The sequence below is a fragment of the Drosophila arizonae genome, chromosome 4 (assembly GCF_054131065.1).
Source record: "Drosophila arizonae isolate 15081-1271.41 chromosome 4, UAZ_ARI_1.0, whole genome shotgun sequence".
Lineage (NCBI taxonomy): Eukaryota > Metazoa > Arthropoda > Insecta > Diptera > Drosophilidae > Drosophila > Drosophila arizonae.
This window is the reverse complement of record NC_142924.1, coordinates 16813093-16832855: the sequence shown is the minus strand read 5'-3', so window position 1 is coordinate 16832855 and position 19763 is coordinate 16813093. Positions and strand designations below refer to the sequence as shown.

At 44.3% G+C, this 19763-nt stretch overlaps 4 protein-coding genes across 11 annotated transcripts; 2 read left to right on the top strand and 2 right to left on the bottom strand.

Moving 5' to 3' along the window:
* Positions 1-81: 81 nt before the first annotated feature.
* Positions 82-4744, bottom strand: l(3)76BDm (trafficking protein particle complex subunit 8 homolog l(3)76BDm). The gene is made up of 8 exons (XM_089468069.1): positions 4480-4744; positions 4157-4318; positions 3172-4093; positions 2856-3104; positions 2333-2795; positions 1366-2281; positions 882-1307; positions 82-825 (listed from the first exon to the last, which is right to left on the bottom strand). Exons 1-8 carry the CDS (start codon positions 4643-4645, stop codon positions 182-184), a joined length of 3948 nt encoding a protein of 1315 aa, XP_089324195.1. The 5' UTR covers positions 4646-4744; the 3' UTR covers positions 82-181.
* A 294-nt stretch (positions 4745-5038) lies between these two features.
* Positions 5039-6168, top strand: asf1 (histone chaperone asf1). Its single transcript, XM_089468087.1, has one exon. The coding sequence runs from the start codon at positions 5329-5331 to the stop codon at positions 5980-5982; it is 654 nt and encodes a 217-aa protein (XP_089324213.1). The 5' UTR covers positions 5039-5328; the 3' UTR covers positions 5983-6168.
* Positions 6169-6351: 183 nt separating this feature from the next.
* ms(3)76Cc (male sterile (3) 76Cc) lies at positions 6352-10141 on the top strand. The gene is made up of 4 exons (XM_089468080.1): positions 6352-6727; positions 6795-8007; positions 8297-8977; positions 9042-10141. Exons 1-4 carry the CDS (start codon positions 6645-6647, stop codon positions 9876-9878), a joined length of 2814 nt encoding a protein of 937 aa, XP_089324206.1. The 5' UTR covers positions 6352-6644; the 3' UTR covers positions 9879-10141.
* A 198-nt stretch (positions 10142-10339) lies between these two features.
* On the bottom strand, positions 10340-19082 carry wnd (Mitogen-activated protein kinase kinase kinase 13 wallenda). 8 transcript variants are annotated; one of them, XM_089468072.1, is made up of 8 exons: positions 18861-19082; positions 17539-17762; positions 14275-14766; positions 14022-14213; positions 13306-13959; positions 13085-13244; positions 12064-13025; positions 10340-11993 (listed from the first exon to the last, which is right to left on the bottom strand). In XM_089468072.1, exons 2-8 carry the CDS (start codon positions 17694-17696, stop codon positions 11588-11590), a joined length of 3024 nt encoding a protein of 1007 aa, XP_089324198.1. In that variant the 5' UTR covers positions 17697-17762; positions 18861-19082; the 3' UTR covers positions 10340-11587. The 8 variants fall into 8 exon arrangements, with proteins under 8 accessions (XP_089324198.1, XP_089324199.1, XP_089324202.1 ...); XM_089468073.1 differs by lacking the exon at positions 18861-19082 and adding an exon at positions 18462-18767; XM_089468076.1 differs by lacking the exons at positions 17539-17762; positions 18861-19082 and adding exons at positions 16114-16379; positions 16867-16924.
* Between the last annotated feature and the right edge of the window lie 681 nt (positions 19083-19763).

The window sequence follows — 19763 nt, the reverse complement described above, 5'->3', positions numbered from 1 at the left end:
AATTTATAAATATAAAAGACATTATGCAAATAAATTAATATAAAAAGTTATCGAAATAAGGAAGCAATTCAAAGATTCTCGTTTATATGTATAACTCATGTAGATTAACAATCAATTTATTAGCTAGATCTGTATAATCACATGCAAAAAGACACAATATGCGGAACGTAAAGAAGTTAACTTAGGCTCTGGCTGACAACACGAATGTCTTGTCCTCGAGCAGACAGCGCTGTGCCACATAGTGTTCGTTCGGCTCCCAGAAGTCGGCCATGTCATCGTCCGCCAACGGTTCACTAGCCGCTTCTAAGCCACTATCATCAGGTATATGGAATTCACGCCTGTGCCGTGTCTCGCCCAGGGACAGGCGGCGTCTATACAATGTGTCACCAATGCCAGGACAGCTGCCCGTCTCGTAGAGATTATACAGCTTTATAAAGTGTACGCCACTGGCTATCCGTTGCACATCGTCCCTTTGCAACAGAGCACTCCAGCTAAGTACGACGGTGGCATGTGGTTCATAGTTAGCAATGCTGGCATTGAACTCCTCCGTGCCTATGTTTGTATTAAAGTAATTCGTTTCCTCGTTAACCAGAAAACTGTGCGCTTCATGCAGCTGTAGTGCATGCTGCTCCAACTGCTGTGCATGCTGCGCCGGCATAATATCCAAGCGGGACAAACGCTTCTGCAATAGAGCTTTAAGCGCTGGCTTATCCGGCAATTGCTCTTCGTCTTTTTCCTGAAGGCGACACTGGAAGCTACAGCATTTGGTTGACCTGAGGCATTGGGCACCCGCCTGGCCAGCGCTCAATTCCATATTGTTCATGACTGCAAACAGAATTATGAATTAATTATCATTACTTCGTGATTCCAAGTCCACTTACTATACAAATTATGTGGTTTCAACGAGTAATCCGTGGAGTACAAGGACAGCGAGTTAATATAAACTTCCGTTGACTGCAATGCATTCACATTCTTCAAGCTCACATCCAGTCCCAGTTCACGGTTAACAGCATTGCTGACCACACAGGTGGCTTCGGCCTGGAGGCAGCTCTGCACCTGCACCTGCCAAATGTGACGCACCAGGCGATATTTAATGTGGGCATTCACAGCCGCCGGCAGTGCATAGTAGAAGAGCAGACGCAGCGTAAAGCTGCCAGCGGTTTGCGGTGCCTGCAGCCACATGGATATTGTGTGCCCCTGTTGTGCCTCTAGAGCAGCCTGTCCAGTGCGATGCAGCAGACGGAAGACACGTTGGCGCCGTATTTCCTTATCCTTGACCAGTTTGTCGTTTGACACATTGCGCAGGGCTGCCATAAAGAGCAATATAAATTAGATACTCTCAGTTGATATACTCCTTCCACTTACAGCTGAGTATGGTCAGAGGCATTTCGTTATGCTGCTGTTCGAGTAGAGCTATGCAACGCGGATTATCGCAGCCCAAATAGATTTCTTCGATCGGTGCTATGCCCAAGTTACGCAGCGTGATTGAAACGGGCACAATTTCGCCAGCCAGCAGCTCGCTGGGCACGGGACTGAAGCTGACGCTCAATGCTGGCACCTGCGGCACTAGTTTAATACTCAGCCGGTTGTCCATCAGCGTCTGAGAAGATTGTTTGGCCATTGCGGGCTTAATGCGTTGCGTTTCGAACTGTAGAAGACCCAATAGGCTGGCCGCTGGATCGGCCTTGGCTGCCACGCGACAGACCACGCCCAGTATGGACAGACGTCCGGTCAGCTTCGGCGTGAGCTTGAAGTGCAGCATTTGCTTAGCCTGCTCAGCCAGCTCCAAGGCGGACAGACAGCTAGTCTTGATGGCGGCACCAACGGCAGCTTTGCTGGCGCTGTCCGAGGACTGTTCGTATACACAGAGATTAGAGAGAACCTCCTCGTTGTCCAAAGTCAGTCGCCAGAGCAGATCAATGTCCGACAAGGTAATGGCACAGCGAACACTGTTCGACAACGTCACAGCCAACTCGATGGGTTCGCCCTGCACAGCGAGAGGACATTCTGTGGCGGGCTGCTGTTTGGTGAACAAATAGCGCGAGGGCTTAAACACAAATGGCTTATTGGATGCGGCAGTGATGACCAGCATTTCCTCAATCTTGTGCCAAATTGATTCGTCGGCAGTCATATTTGAGTTAATGTCTATATTGCTCGCCGGCACTTGTGGCGGCTGAACGCTAGGCGGCTGCACAAGCGTCAGCACACGCACCGACGATTGCACCACTTGTGGCAGAGCGTGTGGCAAGAGACCCAGGTCCGGACTACGCTTGAGTAGCTCCTGCAAGGGCAAGCAATTAGTTATGTGAATAGATGCTGTTTATCCACTTACATTCTGCGTTTGAATATACTCTTTCAGAAAGCTACTCTGCTGCTGCGCACTCTGCAAGCTGCCCGGACGCAATAAATGGGCAAAGGAACGACTCGAGTCCTCCAGCTGTTTCAGCATATACGCCTGCTTGGCCACGGTGTACTGTATGTGATCCTCGGCCAGACTCCATTGGCGCTGCTGGAACACCTGATAGGCCTGGCGATAGCAGCGATACGCGTGCTTACGCTGTCCCGCTCGCGAATACCGATTGCCGGCCAGCACAATGTGAAAGGCATACTTGCGATGCATGGGCGGCTGTGTAACTAGGAAGCAATAAGCTGCCTGCTCGAGCAGCAAGGCGGAACGCAGATCGGACTCCTCGCTGGTCATGCGTATCAGCTGCTTGGCCACCTCGCCATACAGACGCGCTGTCTTCAGGCACTCCATGCTCAAGAGAGTGGCGCGTGTTGCAAATTGCTGTAGTCTAAAAACAATAAAGGGAAGACTTAGACTCAGTTAATGATAACATAACTGCATTACTCACTTGCACACAGTTAAATAGCTAACGATGGCGTCCTCCATGTAGTCGTAGGTCTTGCGATGCGCTGTGCCCAGCATAAAGGCGGAGAGTGCAGCCATTTCCAAGGCGCCTGCATAATACTGCCAGGCGGAGTCTGCATTGAAGTCCCGCTTGGCCTGGTGGTAGGCCTGAAAGGCCAGATTATAGTGGCCAAACATGAAGTAGAGATCACCCAGCTTACGGGTTTGCAGTTCCGCTGATTCGTTCGTGTAACTGTGAAAAGGGAAGAGATACTCGTTAGTACAATCTGTATCTTTTTGCCTTTACATGATGGACCTACATGACCGCATTTTGATTGTTGGCACCAGCTCCTGGCTTGCTGGTGACGAACCAACGTTTGGTGGCACTCAGCAGGGATTTGCTGACGCCCTTTTTATTGGTCACCCCCTCGCTGAGCATCACCACCAGATGCTCAATGTAGGGTATCAAAGCGCGCACCGCATAGTCCTGCACAAAGTGCCGCAAATTGTCAATGTCGCGTGCAGTCAGACAGCTGCCATGCGGTGCATCTGCATCCACCTCATTGGCCCAGACATTCGGATTGATTGTCTGCGAAGCGATGCTTTCGCTGCTGATGCTGAACTTTGAGTTGATGGCCTCGGTGGCGCTCTCTTGCATGGGACTAAGCGGATGCAGCATGGTCAAGTCGTTCTCTTGCGCAGCTTGACTATCGATTAGCTGCGACATTTGCATGGCAGGCATGCTGATCACCGAGACGGCGTCTTGCGGAGATTTGGGTGCACTTAGCTCAGATGATGCCATTTGATCGGTTTTCGGCTGTCGTTTGATGTAGTTGGTCCAATAGTCCGGTATGCCATTGGGAGCATTTCCTTCCATCGAATTGATCGACACCAAGAAGCATTTGTTATTGCCGAACGTAGACTTGAGCAGCTCAAAGCCCTGCTGCGCCCTCGACAGATCTCCTTGGCTTGCCTCGTGCAGCACAACATAGCTGTTGAGCACCTCCGTGGGCTGGAACCATTTGGGCAGCTTCTGTGGCGTTATGTTTTGCATTTGCTGAACACGCTGCGTGAGCTTCTGGGCCGTCTCAACGATCTGTGGATCAGCGCTGGACAACACGAGCAAACAGCTCAGTAAATGGCGAGTGAACTCATGTTCCGCTGGAAACTGTACGGTGAGAAAGGTTTCACGCCATTGTTCAAACCAGGGCTCCGCCGTGGGGACTTCCAAATCGATGCCAGCTATAAAAGTAATTTTAGGCGTGACTAAATGGTTGAAGTAAGAAGTGTGTAGCTTCGATTTACCAATTGTAATAACTTTTGTTTTCTCATTGTGCGCATTCGTCACAGACTCATTGAGCATTTTGCGGGCCAGCACAGTTTGCGGTGGGCGCCAGTCCACGTCACAGAAGTTAAGCCGCAGGCCGCGCACAGAGACACTTGTTCCGGATACATCCCGAAAATGAGCTGCAAGAGTTATAAAACCAGGGAATAATAGAAGCAAATCTATATTTTTAAGAAACTTTCTTATCAGGTATCTATTAGACTATGTTCCTAGCTTCGTTATCGTGCTAATTACTTGCGTCAAGCTTCAGTTTATGCTGCTCCAATTTATTTTGTTTACTCACCATCGTTTGGCAACTTCGCAAAGGGCTGGAGCAGCTCCACGAAGGACAAATTGTTGCGATGACATATGTCATCGGCCAAGTTACTGCTCAGCACGCCAATTAATGGCGAAAATATGTTCTTAATTATATCACGTGCATTGTAATTTTGGCCTGTCAGATGTATCATATTTAATATATTTTGGTTTATACTAGCACAAACACAAAACACCTCCCAAATCGGCCAATCTCTTGTGGTGTGACCAAAGTCCGAATCACGTATTCAGTTCATGGTATATAATATATGTAGCGGTTAAAAATACTAACACGCTAGCTATACTAATATTTAAATTTTCAATTAGCACCACAAACGGCATAATATATATTTGGCTTTTTTAATATTTCGTCTTGCTACATAGTGAATAAGCATTGTGTTACTAATTGTTTATTATTTATATTACTTAATTTGGCTACAAATATTATAGCCTTGATATATGAATCAGCTGCGTTGCTGATGGAGCTTAGTATTTTTTGCGTTGCCAGATTAATAAAGCGTTCCTTCAAACAGACTGAACGTGCATTTACAGCTGGAATTGGCGGGAAAGCCTTCTATCAGCTGGTAACATTCGTCTTTCACTAAATTTATATGCTGCATTTTTTGCACATTACCGCAAAACAAAATCAAAAACTATTTTAAAAAATTAAAATTATTTGATTAGTATATATTAACCTACGCTAAACACAGTTTAATTCCTGATTGTTATATTTGTATACAAATTTGTGCAATTTAAGCAGCACACGGAAAGAAAGCGCGCCGATTAGTCGTCTCATCTTTGTCCACAGAAGTCTTTGGCCCGTGCGCGTACAGTCAGCATGGCTAAGGTGCACATCACAAACGTTGTGGTGCTCGACAACCCGAGCAGCTTTTTCAACCCATTTCAGTTCGAGCTGACATTCGAATGCATTGAAGAGCTAAAAGAGGATCTCGAATGGAAAATGATTTACGTCGGCTCCGCAGAATCTGAGGAGTATGATCAAGTGCTGGACACTATTTACGTTGGCCCGGTGCCCGAGGGTCGTCACATATTCGTCTTCCAGGCCGATCCGCCAGACGTTAGCAAAATTCCCGAACCAGATGCTGTTGGTGTCACAATTGTTCTGCTGACCTGCTCATATCGTGGGCAGGAATTCGTGCGTGTCGGATATTATGTGAACAACGACTATGCCGATCAAGAGATGCGCGAGAATCCACCACCGAAACCGCTCTTCGACAAGCTCACACGCAACATCTTGGCCAGCAAGCCGCGAGTCACACGCTTCAAAATCAACTGGGATGACGGTCACAGCAGCAGCAATGGCAACGGGCATGAGAATGGACATGAGGGACACATGATGCACGACGACGGGCCGTCCACATCGGCGGCGCATCATGAAGCGGCCATGGATGACAACAGCCTGGCTATGCCGGTAGAAAATGGTGTTAAAGCGCTCAATGAGAACTCAAATTCGCTTGCCATGGAATGTTGAGGTAGCAGCAAACACACATACATAGGCATACATAAACACACACACATGCAAACTCAAAAATATAAATACACTCACAGTGGCGCAGACTTGTAAGCTCCCTCCCGCCCAACCAACCTTCTGGTCCCATTAATTAAGTACTGTAATTTAAACCTTATCGCTGTTAAATAAATTAAAATTATCTCTTAATTTGCATGCATTTCTTTAATTCAGTAATTGCTTTCGATATAAATTATCGATCAATTTAGAGGCGATTATCGCATATTTAAATTAGTGCAACAGCGATGTTATCGTAAATTAATCGAGCAGTCGATCAGCATCCGTTAAGTTTGAGCTACATCAACTTAACGAATTGATTAGATTATGTTGGATTACTACTACAACTACATTTTTTGAGCAAGCCAGCCGCCAAATAATTTAGTCGGGAGTTTAAATTATTGTCTGGGCGAGTCGAGGCTAAATTTCAAAAATTTTAAATTATAATTTATTGTTTGAATTTGTGTTTAAACTCAAAAACGCAGAACTAAAAATTTATTTAAAATATCCAAAATTTAATTATTTTCCGAATTGCAGTCTAATAACCAATCTTTGAAATTGTGACAAGCCAAAATTTAAAAAAGGAAACCAGAACGAATAGAAAATTAAAAATTTGATTTGTTGCAAAAATGACATCACTCAGAGATTGGAAAAATAGTCTCAGATGTAATGAGAAACTTTCACCGAAAAGCAAAAGTAGAACTGCTTTCAGGTATACAACAAATTGTAGTCTGAAAAAAATCTCGAAATAGCTCATAGTTTTATTTTATAATGTTCAGCTGTAGTGAAAAAAATTTGAACCAAAATTTCGCTAAACCGTCCGGTAGTCAACACGCTTACGATCGATTTGAAGTGAAAAGGAAAAGCAATACCATGCTGAGAATCAAGAATCGCAATGATGATATTGCGGCCGATGCGGTGGGTACGACAGCGACCGTTGCATTAACCGGCTCCAATTCGCCAATCGCACGACCCCGTGATTGCCCGGAGGAGGAGTCGCATGAGTTGGCCATTCCTCAGGATTATTCCACATACCTCAAGGCGTTCGCTTTGATATATGTGCTGCCCGAGGAGGAGTGGAAAGCCGAGAATATCGATAAGCTGCTAGTTGAGGGCGAGGAGCTGTTCCAGGCTAGTTCGGGAACGGAAGTTGCAGATGGCTTGCGCAAGGCTCTGTCCTCCATCTATACCAGCGTGGAGCAGCGCATCAAGCGCAGTTTCAAGCTGGAGGGACACAGTTTCACACTGGAGCTGAGGCCCAGCTATTTGGGCAATTCGAACAAGCCAGCCGATCTGCGTCCTCCGCACATTATGAAGCATCTACGAGAAGTGCTGCGCGCCTTCTTCCGAAGGGCTCACTATTGCTTGCTCCAGCATAAAGCGGGCCATCTCCTGATTTGGCGGCGACGCAATTTGTATTTTGTGATGGATGTGAAGGGTCGTCGGGCCGATGACTTGGCCAGCGCTCGACCTCATGTTGCGATGCTGATTTGCCTACAGACCCTGAATAATGTCGTCCACTTGGCGAGCAACTTGAGTGGCGACAATCCAAACGATGCATTCAGCATCCGTGAGCTGGCCGTGGTGCGTCTGGTGACGCCAGATGGACGCACCTTTCTGAGGGATACCAATCAGCGGGCCCTCGAATATCATGTGATCAACAATAGCTATGCCTTTCTCAAGAGCAATCTGCATCTCTCTCTTAATCCGGAGGCGACGTTGCACAATGGTAGTAGTGTAATTCTGGGCGTGGCCAGCATAATAGCCGCCCAAATTGATCATCCGGCTTCGTGGAACACGTACACCTTCGACCGACTGATCTGCTATGGTGTTGAGCTCTGCCGCAGTTGCTGGTGCGCAAATGTGAGGAATCGCTTGCCAATTAACTTGGCCAAGTTTCCCACACAGTTGCGCCTTGGACAATTTGTTGCGGAGATTAAGCTGTTGCCGCAAATTGGTCGTGGAAGATGGCGTGTTGGTCTACCAACTCAGGTGGGTGTTTGGTGTCTTCAAGATGAGTGAGGGAATGAGGGAGGGAGAGAGCTGAAGCTGTCGCTCTTTTCTTTCTTTTTCCTTCTGATATCTGATAAGATCCTTTGTTATATTTCCTACCCAAATTATCCATTTCTGTTCGTAGAGTTCAGCCCTTTCTTTCCTTTTTTCTGATTTATGCAAAGATCCTTTTTCGTCCTTCGGGTTTCGTCCTTTCTTGCATCAACTTAGCTCTACCAAAAGTCCAACTCTCATCTAACCCCACTTTTCTCGTCCTTTCCAAAATTAGGGCAACGCTTTTGACTATGAGATACGCCGAGTCCTGAGAGACTATGGCAACGCCCTGTTCCAGATCAACAACCAGATCTACGCAATGTGGTGTAAGGACAATTTCTACTATTTACTGGATCCCTACAGGCATATTGTGGTCAGCCCACAAGCACAGAAAAATGGCATGAAATTGGAGAAGTGGGCGACGGTGCGAATGTTTCGTGATTTGTGTGGCATGCTCAATGTTTTCCATCAACTGCTGAAGGAGTCCAATCGCCATGCACCGTTCTACTTGCATGTCGTGCGCATCAAGAATATAGCAAAATGTCCGCATGGATATGCGCTGAAGCCGAGGGCCGAAGATGCGTATTGTGAGTTAAAGCCTATTAACGAGCCCATTGACTTTCCTCAACAGTTGGGCAAGTGCGCCCGCCAGCTGGCCGAGATTAGTGATTTCGAACCGGATATGATCAGCACCACAGAGGATGCAACCGAGTTGGAGACATTGAAGCTCGTCTCTGGGCCGGACCGTGCCATCGAGCCGGCGGAGGAGGTAGGCTTGGAAAAAGTACAGGTGGAGGTGGAGGTGGAGACTATAAAGCCAGCTCGATTCAGGCGAGACATAAACAATGAAAAAACCAATTTCGATAAGAAGGGAGGGGGAGTAACAAATACGAAAGCAAATTTTCAGACACAGATGGTAAGTGGAACGAGCGAAGGAGTTCATCGGCTTACATTACATTACATCCTTTAACTCCTGGCAGTCCAATAAGCCGAAAATGGCAATATTAGCGGCTGCAGCATCCCTCAAACCGCCTAAAGTTCCACCTAGCACCAAGCCACCACGAAGTGAAGGCGGCTTAGAGCAACTCGTTGCGCCCGCTGCCCGGCAAATGGCGCCGAGAATGAAGCGCAAGGGTTTTCAAGCTGACACCGTGTCGACACTGGCCAAGAAAGTAAAGTCCAGGGGATCGCAGGAGCAGGAGCAGGAGCAGCAGGTAATGGCTGACAAATTTTCGAAACTCGATGCCAAAATGTGTGCCAAGTATTTGCCCATAAAACTGAGCAAACTCAAACGCTCCGATTGCAGCCAGTGCGACGAGTCGAAGTGCAAGGAAAGTGATAATAGTCATAGTCCCCAGCTGTTCGAGGGCACCAAGCCAAATAGCGAGGTATCTGGCCAGAGTGCAGCGATCCAGTATCCTGTCTATACCAAATATCCTTTTAATTTGACTGTCGCTGGCTCCGAGAGCGGCACCGTTGAGAGCCTCAACCGTCTGCTGGACTCCGCCTTCAAGGTAACGAATCGAGTACTGGCCATCACGCCGTGGGGCAACTATGTGGTCTTCAAGCATGCAATGAATCAGATGTTAGAGCAGTCGAGCATGTTTTATGTATTCGATGGCTGCACCTGCAACATCGATCGCTTCCGGCACTTGGATCTCAGCCATGGCACCGCCGGCCTCTTGGCCTTTCAAAGCCAATCCGAGGTGGTCTGCTATATGATTGATTCACGCGAAACGCGAGCCCTGAAATCGTTGCACGTCCAAATGGATCAGACCACTACACAAACTGAAACGTTTCCATGTCGAGGCACATAATATACTAGATGCATGAAAATTAATTTTAATTATGTTTTGGATGCTTTTAAAATGACCAAATTTCTCGTAAACACAATATCATATAGTAAATATTATTAAAATTTTAACATTCCTTTGAAGAACAAGCATTGGAAAGTCGTTGAAAAAATCCCTGTCTGGAGATAGGTAGGATCGTCTCTTAGTCAACAAAAATAAAATCGGAAAATTTTAACCATTATAAAAAAAATAAATAAAAATAAAATAAATAAATAAATAAAAATATATATATTCTGAGTATTCTATGTATTCTGCCCGAAGGTAAGTTTCTAAATAGTTAAAAAAATATAAATAAATAAATAAAGTAAAACATCAATAGCAAATGTATGCACAATAGAATAAATCTTTGGGAAAGCCCTTGCCTGAAAGTAAGTTCCTATATAGACTACTAATTCATACACCATACCAAGTAAAAGAGTTTACGCTTACTTTTTTCGGTTTTTGTTTTAATTCAGATTACAAACTAATTCGTATGAGTCGTTAAATTTAAACTTAATATGGAGTACATTTACATAATGTAGAGAATTTTTCATTTTTTTCTTTTGCATGCGACTAAACATCCAACTAGTGTGTAAATATATGTATATGCTGTGTATATATTATTGTTGAGTGTATATAGAAATATTTTAAATTTGTAATTCGCTTTTTTTAAGTATATAATTCATGTATTTTTCTTGCAGCGTTATGTGCGCTTTTTGAGTGGTTTCAAATTAACTAGAGCGAACAATTTGTGGATTCCATAGCAAATGATTCAATAGATCTGGTTAAGTTTTTGTAAAGCGCACATATTTCACATCATACATTATTATTCTTTATATTGTTATTTTTTTTTTTTTTTTTTTTTTTTGTCGTTTCTCTCGAATATTTGCTTTAAGGCACTGAAGCATTGAATTTTGTGCATATCGAAAAAGTAATTAGGATTACCGGTATAGAGTTCCTTTAAATGATTCTGTTTGAAGTGATTCCAATGCGAGCTACAAAATTATATCATGCGCTTCTTTAAAAAACATTCTCATCGATCTCTTTGCAAATTTTGCATTATATAAAAAATATCCCTGACTATTTTGCGTTATATATATATATATATATATATTGTTTTTTCCTATATAATGCCTGAGGCCAATCTATAACGGTCTTTTCTGTTTTGGTGTGATTTTGTTATTTTTTTGTTTTTCTTTTATAGATGGGAGCGTGTTGCGGTTAAGCTCTTAAAATTGAGAACTACTTAATGGCTAAACTAAATATACAATTACGGCAATTAGATATATATTACAAAGGCAGCTTACAGAATAAAACGAAATCTTAAAGTGTGGAACTTAGGAAATTCAATCCAAAACATATAGAAAAATTTGCCCCTAACCCTCAAAAGCGAACACGGATATTGGAGGTTAATGTTACAAAAGGAAAGCGATCAACGCTCAAGGATCAACTAGTTTTCCATATCATATTAACTAAAGACACAATGCACACAGATATCGGACATAAAGATACATAAATATATATATATATACATATATACGTATGTATGTATGAATGTATGTATAACATATGACATATATAATACCATACAGTTTTGAGGTTTTTTCAATTTTTGTTTTTGAGTATATAAAGAGATAGTTGATTTCGGTTAATTGTTGTAGGAGCTTTTCTCACTTAGGCTATGCATAACTAGGTTAAACCATATTTACGGCGCCATCAGCCTCAAATGTGGGTATAGATATAATATCGCTGCTGCGTATGGCGCCCATTTGTAACGCTGGAGTTGATGGCTTCTTCGGCCTTTTTGCGCCCTCCTCGACCTCCTCTTCGTCCTCCTCGCTGGAGTCACTTGAGTCTGGCTCGCTGGAGCTATTGTTGATGTTCTGTTTCTGTTGTTTTTTCAGCTTTAGATCGACCGGTATATCCGTATTGCTTTCGAGTGTCGAGTGTTGGCTCGACGGCGAATGACTGTACTCGGAGGTGTTTTCCTCATCGGATACGATGACCACATTACGCTTGTGTATGGCAATCTTTTGTGAGAGCGGCGCCTTATAGCTACGTCTCGGCCGCATGCCACGTCCGATGGGCAGGCGTCCAATGCTATAAGGAATAGTGAGAGATAGTGAGAGATATGCTAAATATACGGTTTACGAAAATCAAATAGACTCACCTTCTTCTGCGCAACGCGTAATTATAGTCGGTATCCTCACCCTCCTCATCCGACCAGCTATCCTCGCCTTGAGGCTCCTGAGACGATTCACCATTAGCATTGCTGTGGATCGCTGTTGTGTTCTCTGGCAACTGCTGCTGCTGCTGTTGTTGCTGTTGTTGTTGTTGCTGTTGCCTTGCCTGTCTTCTGCCCTGTGTGCTGCTGCAGCGGCTCAGACAGGGACTGCTGGTTGCACCCATATCTCGCGGCTCCGGCGCCGTTGTCGTGTGTACGCTGCCACCGCTGCCGCCGTTGCCATTCTCTGTGGAATTCGACTGGATGGACAGGCGGTTCTCGTTAATGAACTCGCTGACTTTGCGGCCCAGACGCTCAAGATTCTCATTGTCGCTGTAGCAGTCAGAAATGTCCAGACGCTCGTTGCTGTTCATCACGTCGTCAATGAGCTGATCGGGACTGGAGCATGCATCCTGATAGGTCAGCTCGCTGTTGCTCAGCGAGTTACCATTGGATGGACTGGCAGCATTTGCTGGTGAGCTATCGGTTGCTGCTGGTAGGCTGCTACCGAGCACCTTGGCTTGCGCCATGGCCGTGGCCAGCTGCTGGATGCGTTGAAGTTGCAACGGCAGCTGACGATGAATGGGTGGCGGCTGGGGCACTTCAGCTGGCTGCTCAACGCACGGACTAATGTCCGTCTCGCTGACATCCATGGCATCCGTTTGAGTTTGCCGCTCGACCAGCTGAACCTTGCGGTTTTCCGGCTCGCTTTGATAGCGACGATCGCGCGTCGGACTGTATTTGGGCGGTGCGGCAAAGGAGCCCGAGCCATTGCGTCGATGACGCCAAGTCTTCTTGTTTTTGTTGGAAATATTGGGGCCGACAAGAATGCTGGTGCCGACAGCACAATAGGATTTCGGCTGGCTATCGCCATCCAGTTGCGCATAGAGCACACATTTCACGGGACTCTGAGGAATGGAAGAGACGAATAAGGAATAAGCAAAATCAATATGCTATAAAGACTTACCTCTGGCGTGGTCTCGGGATCAGGCGTTGAGGATTGCTGTTGTTGAATTGGTTGTGCCGGTGGCGCATTCAGTCGTCGTCGATAATGTTGCATTTTCCTGAGAGTGTTGCCCAAACGTCGCGTGGGCTTATAGCCTGAGCCGGGCAGCTTACGTTCCCGCCTATAAAATTGAGTGATTATTAATTGGAAATTCGCATTGGATGGGCAACTCATGCACTTACTCGGCAATCTCTTTCTCTTTCTCCTGCAGCTGTGTCATGCACTCGCTCAGCTCGAAGAACAGCTGATTTGTCTTTTGCAGCTTGTCCTCGTAGACCATGCGTATGTCCTGCGCATGTCGCCATTCGGCGGTGCGTCGCCTGATCAGATCCTGCTCATACTTGTGTATGCTGGTGCCGTTCTGAGTGATCTCCTTGAGATGGGAGCGCACCTCCTCCTTCCACGACTTTTGCGTCTCGAAATATTGCTTTTCACTTTTGCGCAACAGCTCCGGCCCGGCTATGTCCAGATGGCTGAGTATTTGCCGGAATGAGGGGCGATTGCGCGGCTTGCTCTTCCAGCAGAGCTTGACGAGCAGCTTGAAACCCTCAGGACAGGTGCTGGGCACCAGCAGCTTCAGCGAATTGTTGCCCACGCCCCAAATAATGGCCGATGAGTCGACATCCTTGTACGGTATTTCACAGGTGAGCATTTCCCAGAGCACGACACCGTACGACCAAATATCGACCTTCTCAGAGCAGGGTTCATTTCGAATAACCTCGGGCGCCATCCAGGCAACGGTGCCCGCGAAGCTCATCTTCGTGCTAATCTCATTCCACTCGCGACTGGTGCCAAAGTCGCTGATCTTCACCACTTCATTTGTACTAATCAGTATGCTGAAAGGATTAAAGAGCCATAAAGGGTTTTCAAGAGACTTCCTTCCCTCCTTGCAACTCACTTGGGACTCTTTAGATCTCTGTGTATGATCTTATGTGAGTGCAAATATTGCATGCCCAACGCAATTTGTTTGGACCAAGAGACCAAACGGGACGGCAACATGACCTGCTCCTCCTTCAATATGTCCTGCAGCGGGCCATACGGACAATACTCCATGATGATGCAAAAGACAGGGGACTGCGTTGAAACGCCTCTGTGGAAGGAAAAGATATGTTAATCAGATCATGAATGGATAATTTTTTACTGCTACTCACTTGAATTTGATAATGTTCTCATGATCCAGCTTGCGCAAGTGCTTGATGTCTGTCTCCTTCAGCTCCTTTACCTTCTTGACAGCCACAATTTCATTGTTCAGTTTGCCGCTGAAGACGGCACCCTGCGCACCACTGCCCAACCAGTCCAGATCCGTGATGGACTCAAAGGGTATTTCCCAGTTTTCGCTACGCTGGTTCTTCACCTCGATGACGCCCGCCTTGCCAATGAAGGACAACACGGGCTTCATGCAACCCAGCAAGCCGTACATCCAGCTAATCGGCTTATCCGGATGACCGAAAGCGCTGGCCAATCCACCACCTCCCGCATGTGGTGGCCAGCGTTGCTGGCACGTGTTCTCGGCACTGCTGTCCGTAATCTCCGCATAGTTGTTGTGATGCTGCGGCGCAGCTGAATCGATGTCCGTCGACTTGAAGGGCAGATCTGTGGCAGCAAGTCCTAGGTGTCCAAATTCATCCTGCAGGCAGACCACACTAATGAGAGCAGAGAAGAGAATGATTGTTAGATGTCTTTTTTATACATTTTTGTTTTCTTGTGATAAGGATTTTCTCAATAATTTAAGAGTCTGTGGATGGTACCTATGAATCCTGTCTAATGTCATAATTAATTAATTAATTTATTTCATAAATATATTTTGATTTGATGCTAAATAAATTTGTGTAAATCTATCATTAAAAATTTTAAACCATAAACTGATTATCAATTGAAATTCAGTCGCAGAAATAATCGTTTATCGATAAAAATTAAAGCTTATTTTAGTAAGCTTCGATTCGCAATTAAAGGTATCTAATTTATCACAATAAATCAAGTTCATACAAGTTAATGTGAATATTTAAGGCATTCTTGTTTTTATACTTCTAATGACAGTGATAAACATATGTATAGAAGAATCGCCCCTCTACCGATTCCCCACAATTTGTATTCAAGCAAAATCTATCAGCAGACACACATAGACACACATTCTTACACACACACTTTTCAATGCATGTGTGTTTCCTGCCGAGCTCGTGCGTGTATTTTTGTTTTTTTGCAACCGATAAGATAAACAAAAACACCATTCACAAAGTGTGAGCGAAAGAGAAAGAGCACGCATAATATTGCGGCAGCAGTTGCTGCCACAGCATTTTTTATTCAGGTGAAAAACATTTATCACAACAATAACAATCAACACGGGGTAAAAACTCTGATGGGGCTGTCAAACTGAAGCGACGTGCGCTAGCACGCAAAATCACCTGTTGCTCGACTCACACTCGCATTCACTCCCATACATACACCCTCCCATATAGATTTGACACTTACACAGACGCAAATCATCTACCGTACTTGTGCAGATTTTATTCCCAGCGTGTGTGTGTATAGACATCCCGCTCGCACCTCTGACGCCTGTGCGGGTAGAAATGCGTTCTTTCGTTCCCATGTCGACCCGTCGACGCCGCCGTCGCTAGCACCGAAACTAATGTCAAAAACCTTTTAATTACTTATGAATTTTCAAAAGCATTTCTAAATCGCTGCAGCAGCACGTTTTGACCTTTTCTTGTTGATGTAGCGGGTGACGCGTAATTCATAGAACGCGGAAACCTGGCTAGTTTGGACTTATTACTTTCTTTCTGCAGAGCACAGCAAGTGCAACGAATAACGGTAGTTTGCTGGCGTGAGTCAGCTTTATGGGTCTCCCACAATTTTTGTAGTGTTGGCAAAAAAAAAAAGAAAAAACAGAATTGTGGCAAACAGACGTCACTAACGTCTATCGATATATGCATGTAGAATATAAGGAAAATGTGATCGCTAATCGTTATCCCTTTTATCTGTCCTTTGTTTACCTTTTCTCCTTTGTTATTATTTTGTCCGGTGGATCGGTACGTCCGAAAATTGGTATGTAATAAACCATAGTGTTGTTTTTTCTTCGCTTCTTTCGCGCTTATTTTCACGGTTAATTGTGTTTGTTTTTGCAATTAGTTTTGTTTGCCTTTTGTTAGTGTTGTTGTGCGCAAAACTCATTCATTAATTTGACATCGCGGTGCTGCATTAATGCAAATTTTTACACTCGCTCTTTTTTTAGCGGTCGCCGCCAGACGTTTTTTACGCACTGTTTAAACCCGAGTGACAATAATAACAATAGCAACAACAAGTTTTGATTAAAAACGTTCGTTCGTTCGGTTCGTGCCAAGCACGGCCAGCCACCAAAAACCAAAGCACTAAACACCAACAACAACAAATACGTTTTTTTTAAACGTTTTTGTCGTCTGAAAAAAAAATGACGTCAAGGTAAGTGTTAAATGGTGTTGGTGTTATTTTTTGTTGTTATTGTAATTGTTATTGTTATTGTAGCTGCTGCAGCTGTAGCGTTAATTACAAGACCAAGAATTGGCTGCGTAACACTTTCGATTCGTTTGTAACAGTTAATTTCATGAATTTTGCACAAAATGTACAAAAACTGCGACAGCGCTTCACACACACATACACACGCACACGTTAGCAACTGATTTGGCGATAAGCAAAGCTATTGTTATTGCTGTCTGCACACACAGAGAGACACACGGACACAAAGTGCAGAGACGTTAAGGCAGGCTCACGAGTTTGATTGACACGCTCGCAGTTTTGCTGCGACAACCAGCTGAAACGATTGATTTTCGCGTACTAAATTGCTAGCGTGAGCGCTGGAGCATGGCGACCAAACAGCCGCTCGCATCACACATTATCAGCACAGCTTTAGTGCTCTCTTTCTCTCTCGCTGTCTGCCTTACAACGTTCATTGTTATCAAGTGTTGTTGTTGTTGTTAGAGAAGTGCTTGCCTTGGACAGCATGCGGCGGAGCTTTGAAACCAGTTTTCGACGCAGGTGTGTGAGCGTACAAGTGTGCGTGTGCATGGGAGCGAGTTGCTGCTGCTGCTTCTGCTGGGAGTCAGAGTACGTTTGTATATCCATATGCATACATGAGTACATGTGTATCTATGTATGCGTATGTATGTAGAGCAAGTAACAAGGAAGCTTCTAATCGGACTGTTAAGGCTTTTGAGTACTTGTTTTTGTTTATAATTTCGCAACGACATTCGCACGTGTTTTATTTTTATATCAATATATTATGCGAATACGGGTATATGTATATTATTATTATTATTATTAATTAAGAAACTCTATATTGAGAAGTGTAACTTCTAGCCAAGTATCCGTTGCGAACATGACCTTGACCAATAACAATTTTTGGTAATTTTCAAGTGGATAATTTGGCATGCTTGATAACTTACCTTCTGCGCAAATTATTATCGAATTGATCCAGCGATAGATTTGGACTGCTTCCATGATGCCTACGTCTGGTGTAGTGCAGTTGTTGTTTCTGGTGCTGGTGCTGCCTGGTGGCCAAATCATCACGACTTTTGCTTAAACTGTCGCTAAATGGCTGCATTGTCCGTTAGTTTTTGTTATGAATAAAAGTTCTTAGTGCCCTACGACATGCTGCTTGTTAGGTATGCTGTAAAGGATAATGAAACACAAATTCAAAACTTAAGTACATTATAGCATGGACACACACACACAAACACATAAGCACATTTGTAAGCATATTTATCAATGAAACAACGTGAAATCGATAATTTAACTAGACGACGTCAAACGCCCACTTGCAGGATGCGCGAATATATACGACTGTGTACGTATGTACATCTCTATGTATGCGTGTGAATTTCTTGTATACGAGGGGAAGATTCGGGCGCTCTCAGTAGCATTGGCGTCAGCCCCCTCCACGTTACGCTTAGCAGTTAAATCAAAAAGCGAAAAGCGCAAAACGGCAAGACAAAAAAATTTCAACAGACGCTGGCGACGACGTCGACGACCGACCCACGCAAGACGTCAACATTTGCCGACCATAAGACAGAGAGAGAGAGAGAGGGAGAGAACACACGCGAAAGGCCGAGGGCCGACAGGCGAGGATAAAGCTTTAAGCTACCGCGGAAGCGGGTGATAAAACATAAGACGCAGCGGCAGCCTATCAAACGAATTTCAAGTGCACTACACACAAACACTTATCACAGAATTAGACGCACATATAAAATGCATATTGCATTGAAAAACATAATTATTTAACAGCTATGCTTATTTCCCTTTCAAAAGTAGCGCTGCTGTTTTGTATGCCTTTAAATGGCAAATTGCACATAAGAACAAACATACATACACATGAGCGCGCGCGTATATGAATATACATAGAGTATGTATATATGTATTTGCGTTTCCACTTCTTTTTCGCCTTTTGCTTTTTGCTTTTACATTTTTTTTTTGTTTGGTGCCGTGCTTTTAACTTGTCTAGAACATAACAACAATAAGCAACTACAACGAAATTTTGCCACACACACGAACGCAACGAAACGCACACACACACACGCACGGTCTCTCACAGTCAATTGGAAACCTTACAGCGCAGCTTATACTTTTGTGCTGTTGCTGCTGCTTCTTCTTCGTTCGCTGCTTCGGTTAAAGAAAATCAATAAATTTTTATTTGCACTTTCCACTGCAGTTTTGCACAATTTTTGATGACATTTTGCTCATGCATATGATATAATATGCATTCACTTACATTTTTTGGTTATTTTGTCACAATTTTTAATAAATGTAAGTAAAAACTTTACAAATACAAAGACTGGTTGGCCTTTGGTTGCGCTTTAGATAACGTTCCGACCAACCAACCGTCCGCACCAAAGGTAGATACAAATCAACTAACACACAAAAAAAACTGGCGCACGCTCAGCCTGCCTGGCCGAGAGCAAGCTGAAATTGGTATGTACCAACAGCGGACAAGCTGCTTTGAGCGGGCCAATTTCCTCCCTCAAAACCAGTTTGGAGCGCAGGTTGAACTGCGCATGTGCCTAACTGCGCGTGTATATGTGTGTATATGAGAGAGAGAAAGAGTCAGAGAGAGCGCACAACTGATAAATTGAGAGCCATGGGCAGTGAGCGTTGGCAAAGTCAGCAACCACTAACAGTTGCAAACCGAGCTTGTTGTTGTCGCTTTTTCCGAAGTGTGTACGATCATGTACCACTGTTAACGCTCTGTTAATAAGCGTTACAAAAGCTGGTATATATCATGTTACTTTAAGTCGTTAGCTTTATTAATCCTTGAAGCAAATGAACATTTTTAATGTATAAGGTGTACATACATACATTATCGCAGAAATGTTTATCTGTATATTATTTATTTATGATGATTAAATTATAAGATAAACATTAAATGATTATTTATTTTTTCATAAAATTAGCTAATCTTGTTCCGATTTTAATAATGTACATGTAGTCATCTATGCTATAATTAAATATCACGTTTTTAATGGCACTTCCCCTGCACAATGTCAGATTAGAATCAGCTGCATTTTTATACGACTCGTATGACTGGCTGATAAGAGGCGGCAACAAGTTGCTATACAAGCGCTGACGTTTAGCTATCAATTGACATTTGCAGAACAGGTAGAAACCCTAAAAAAAA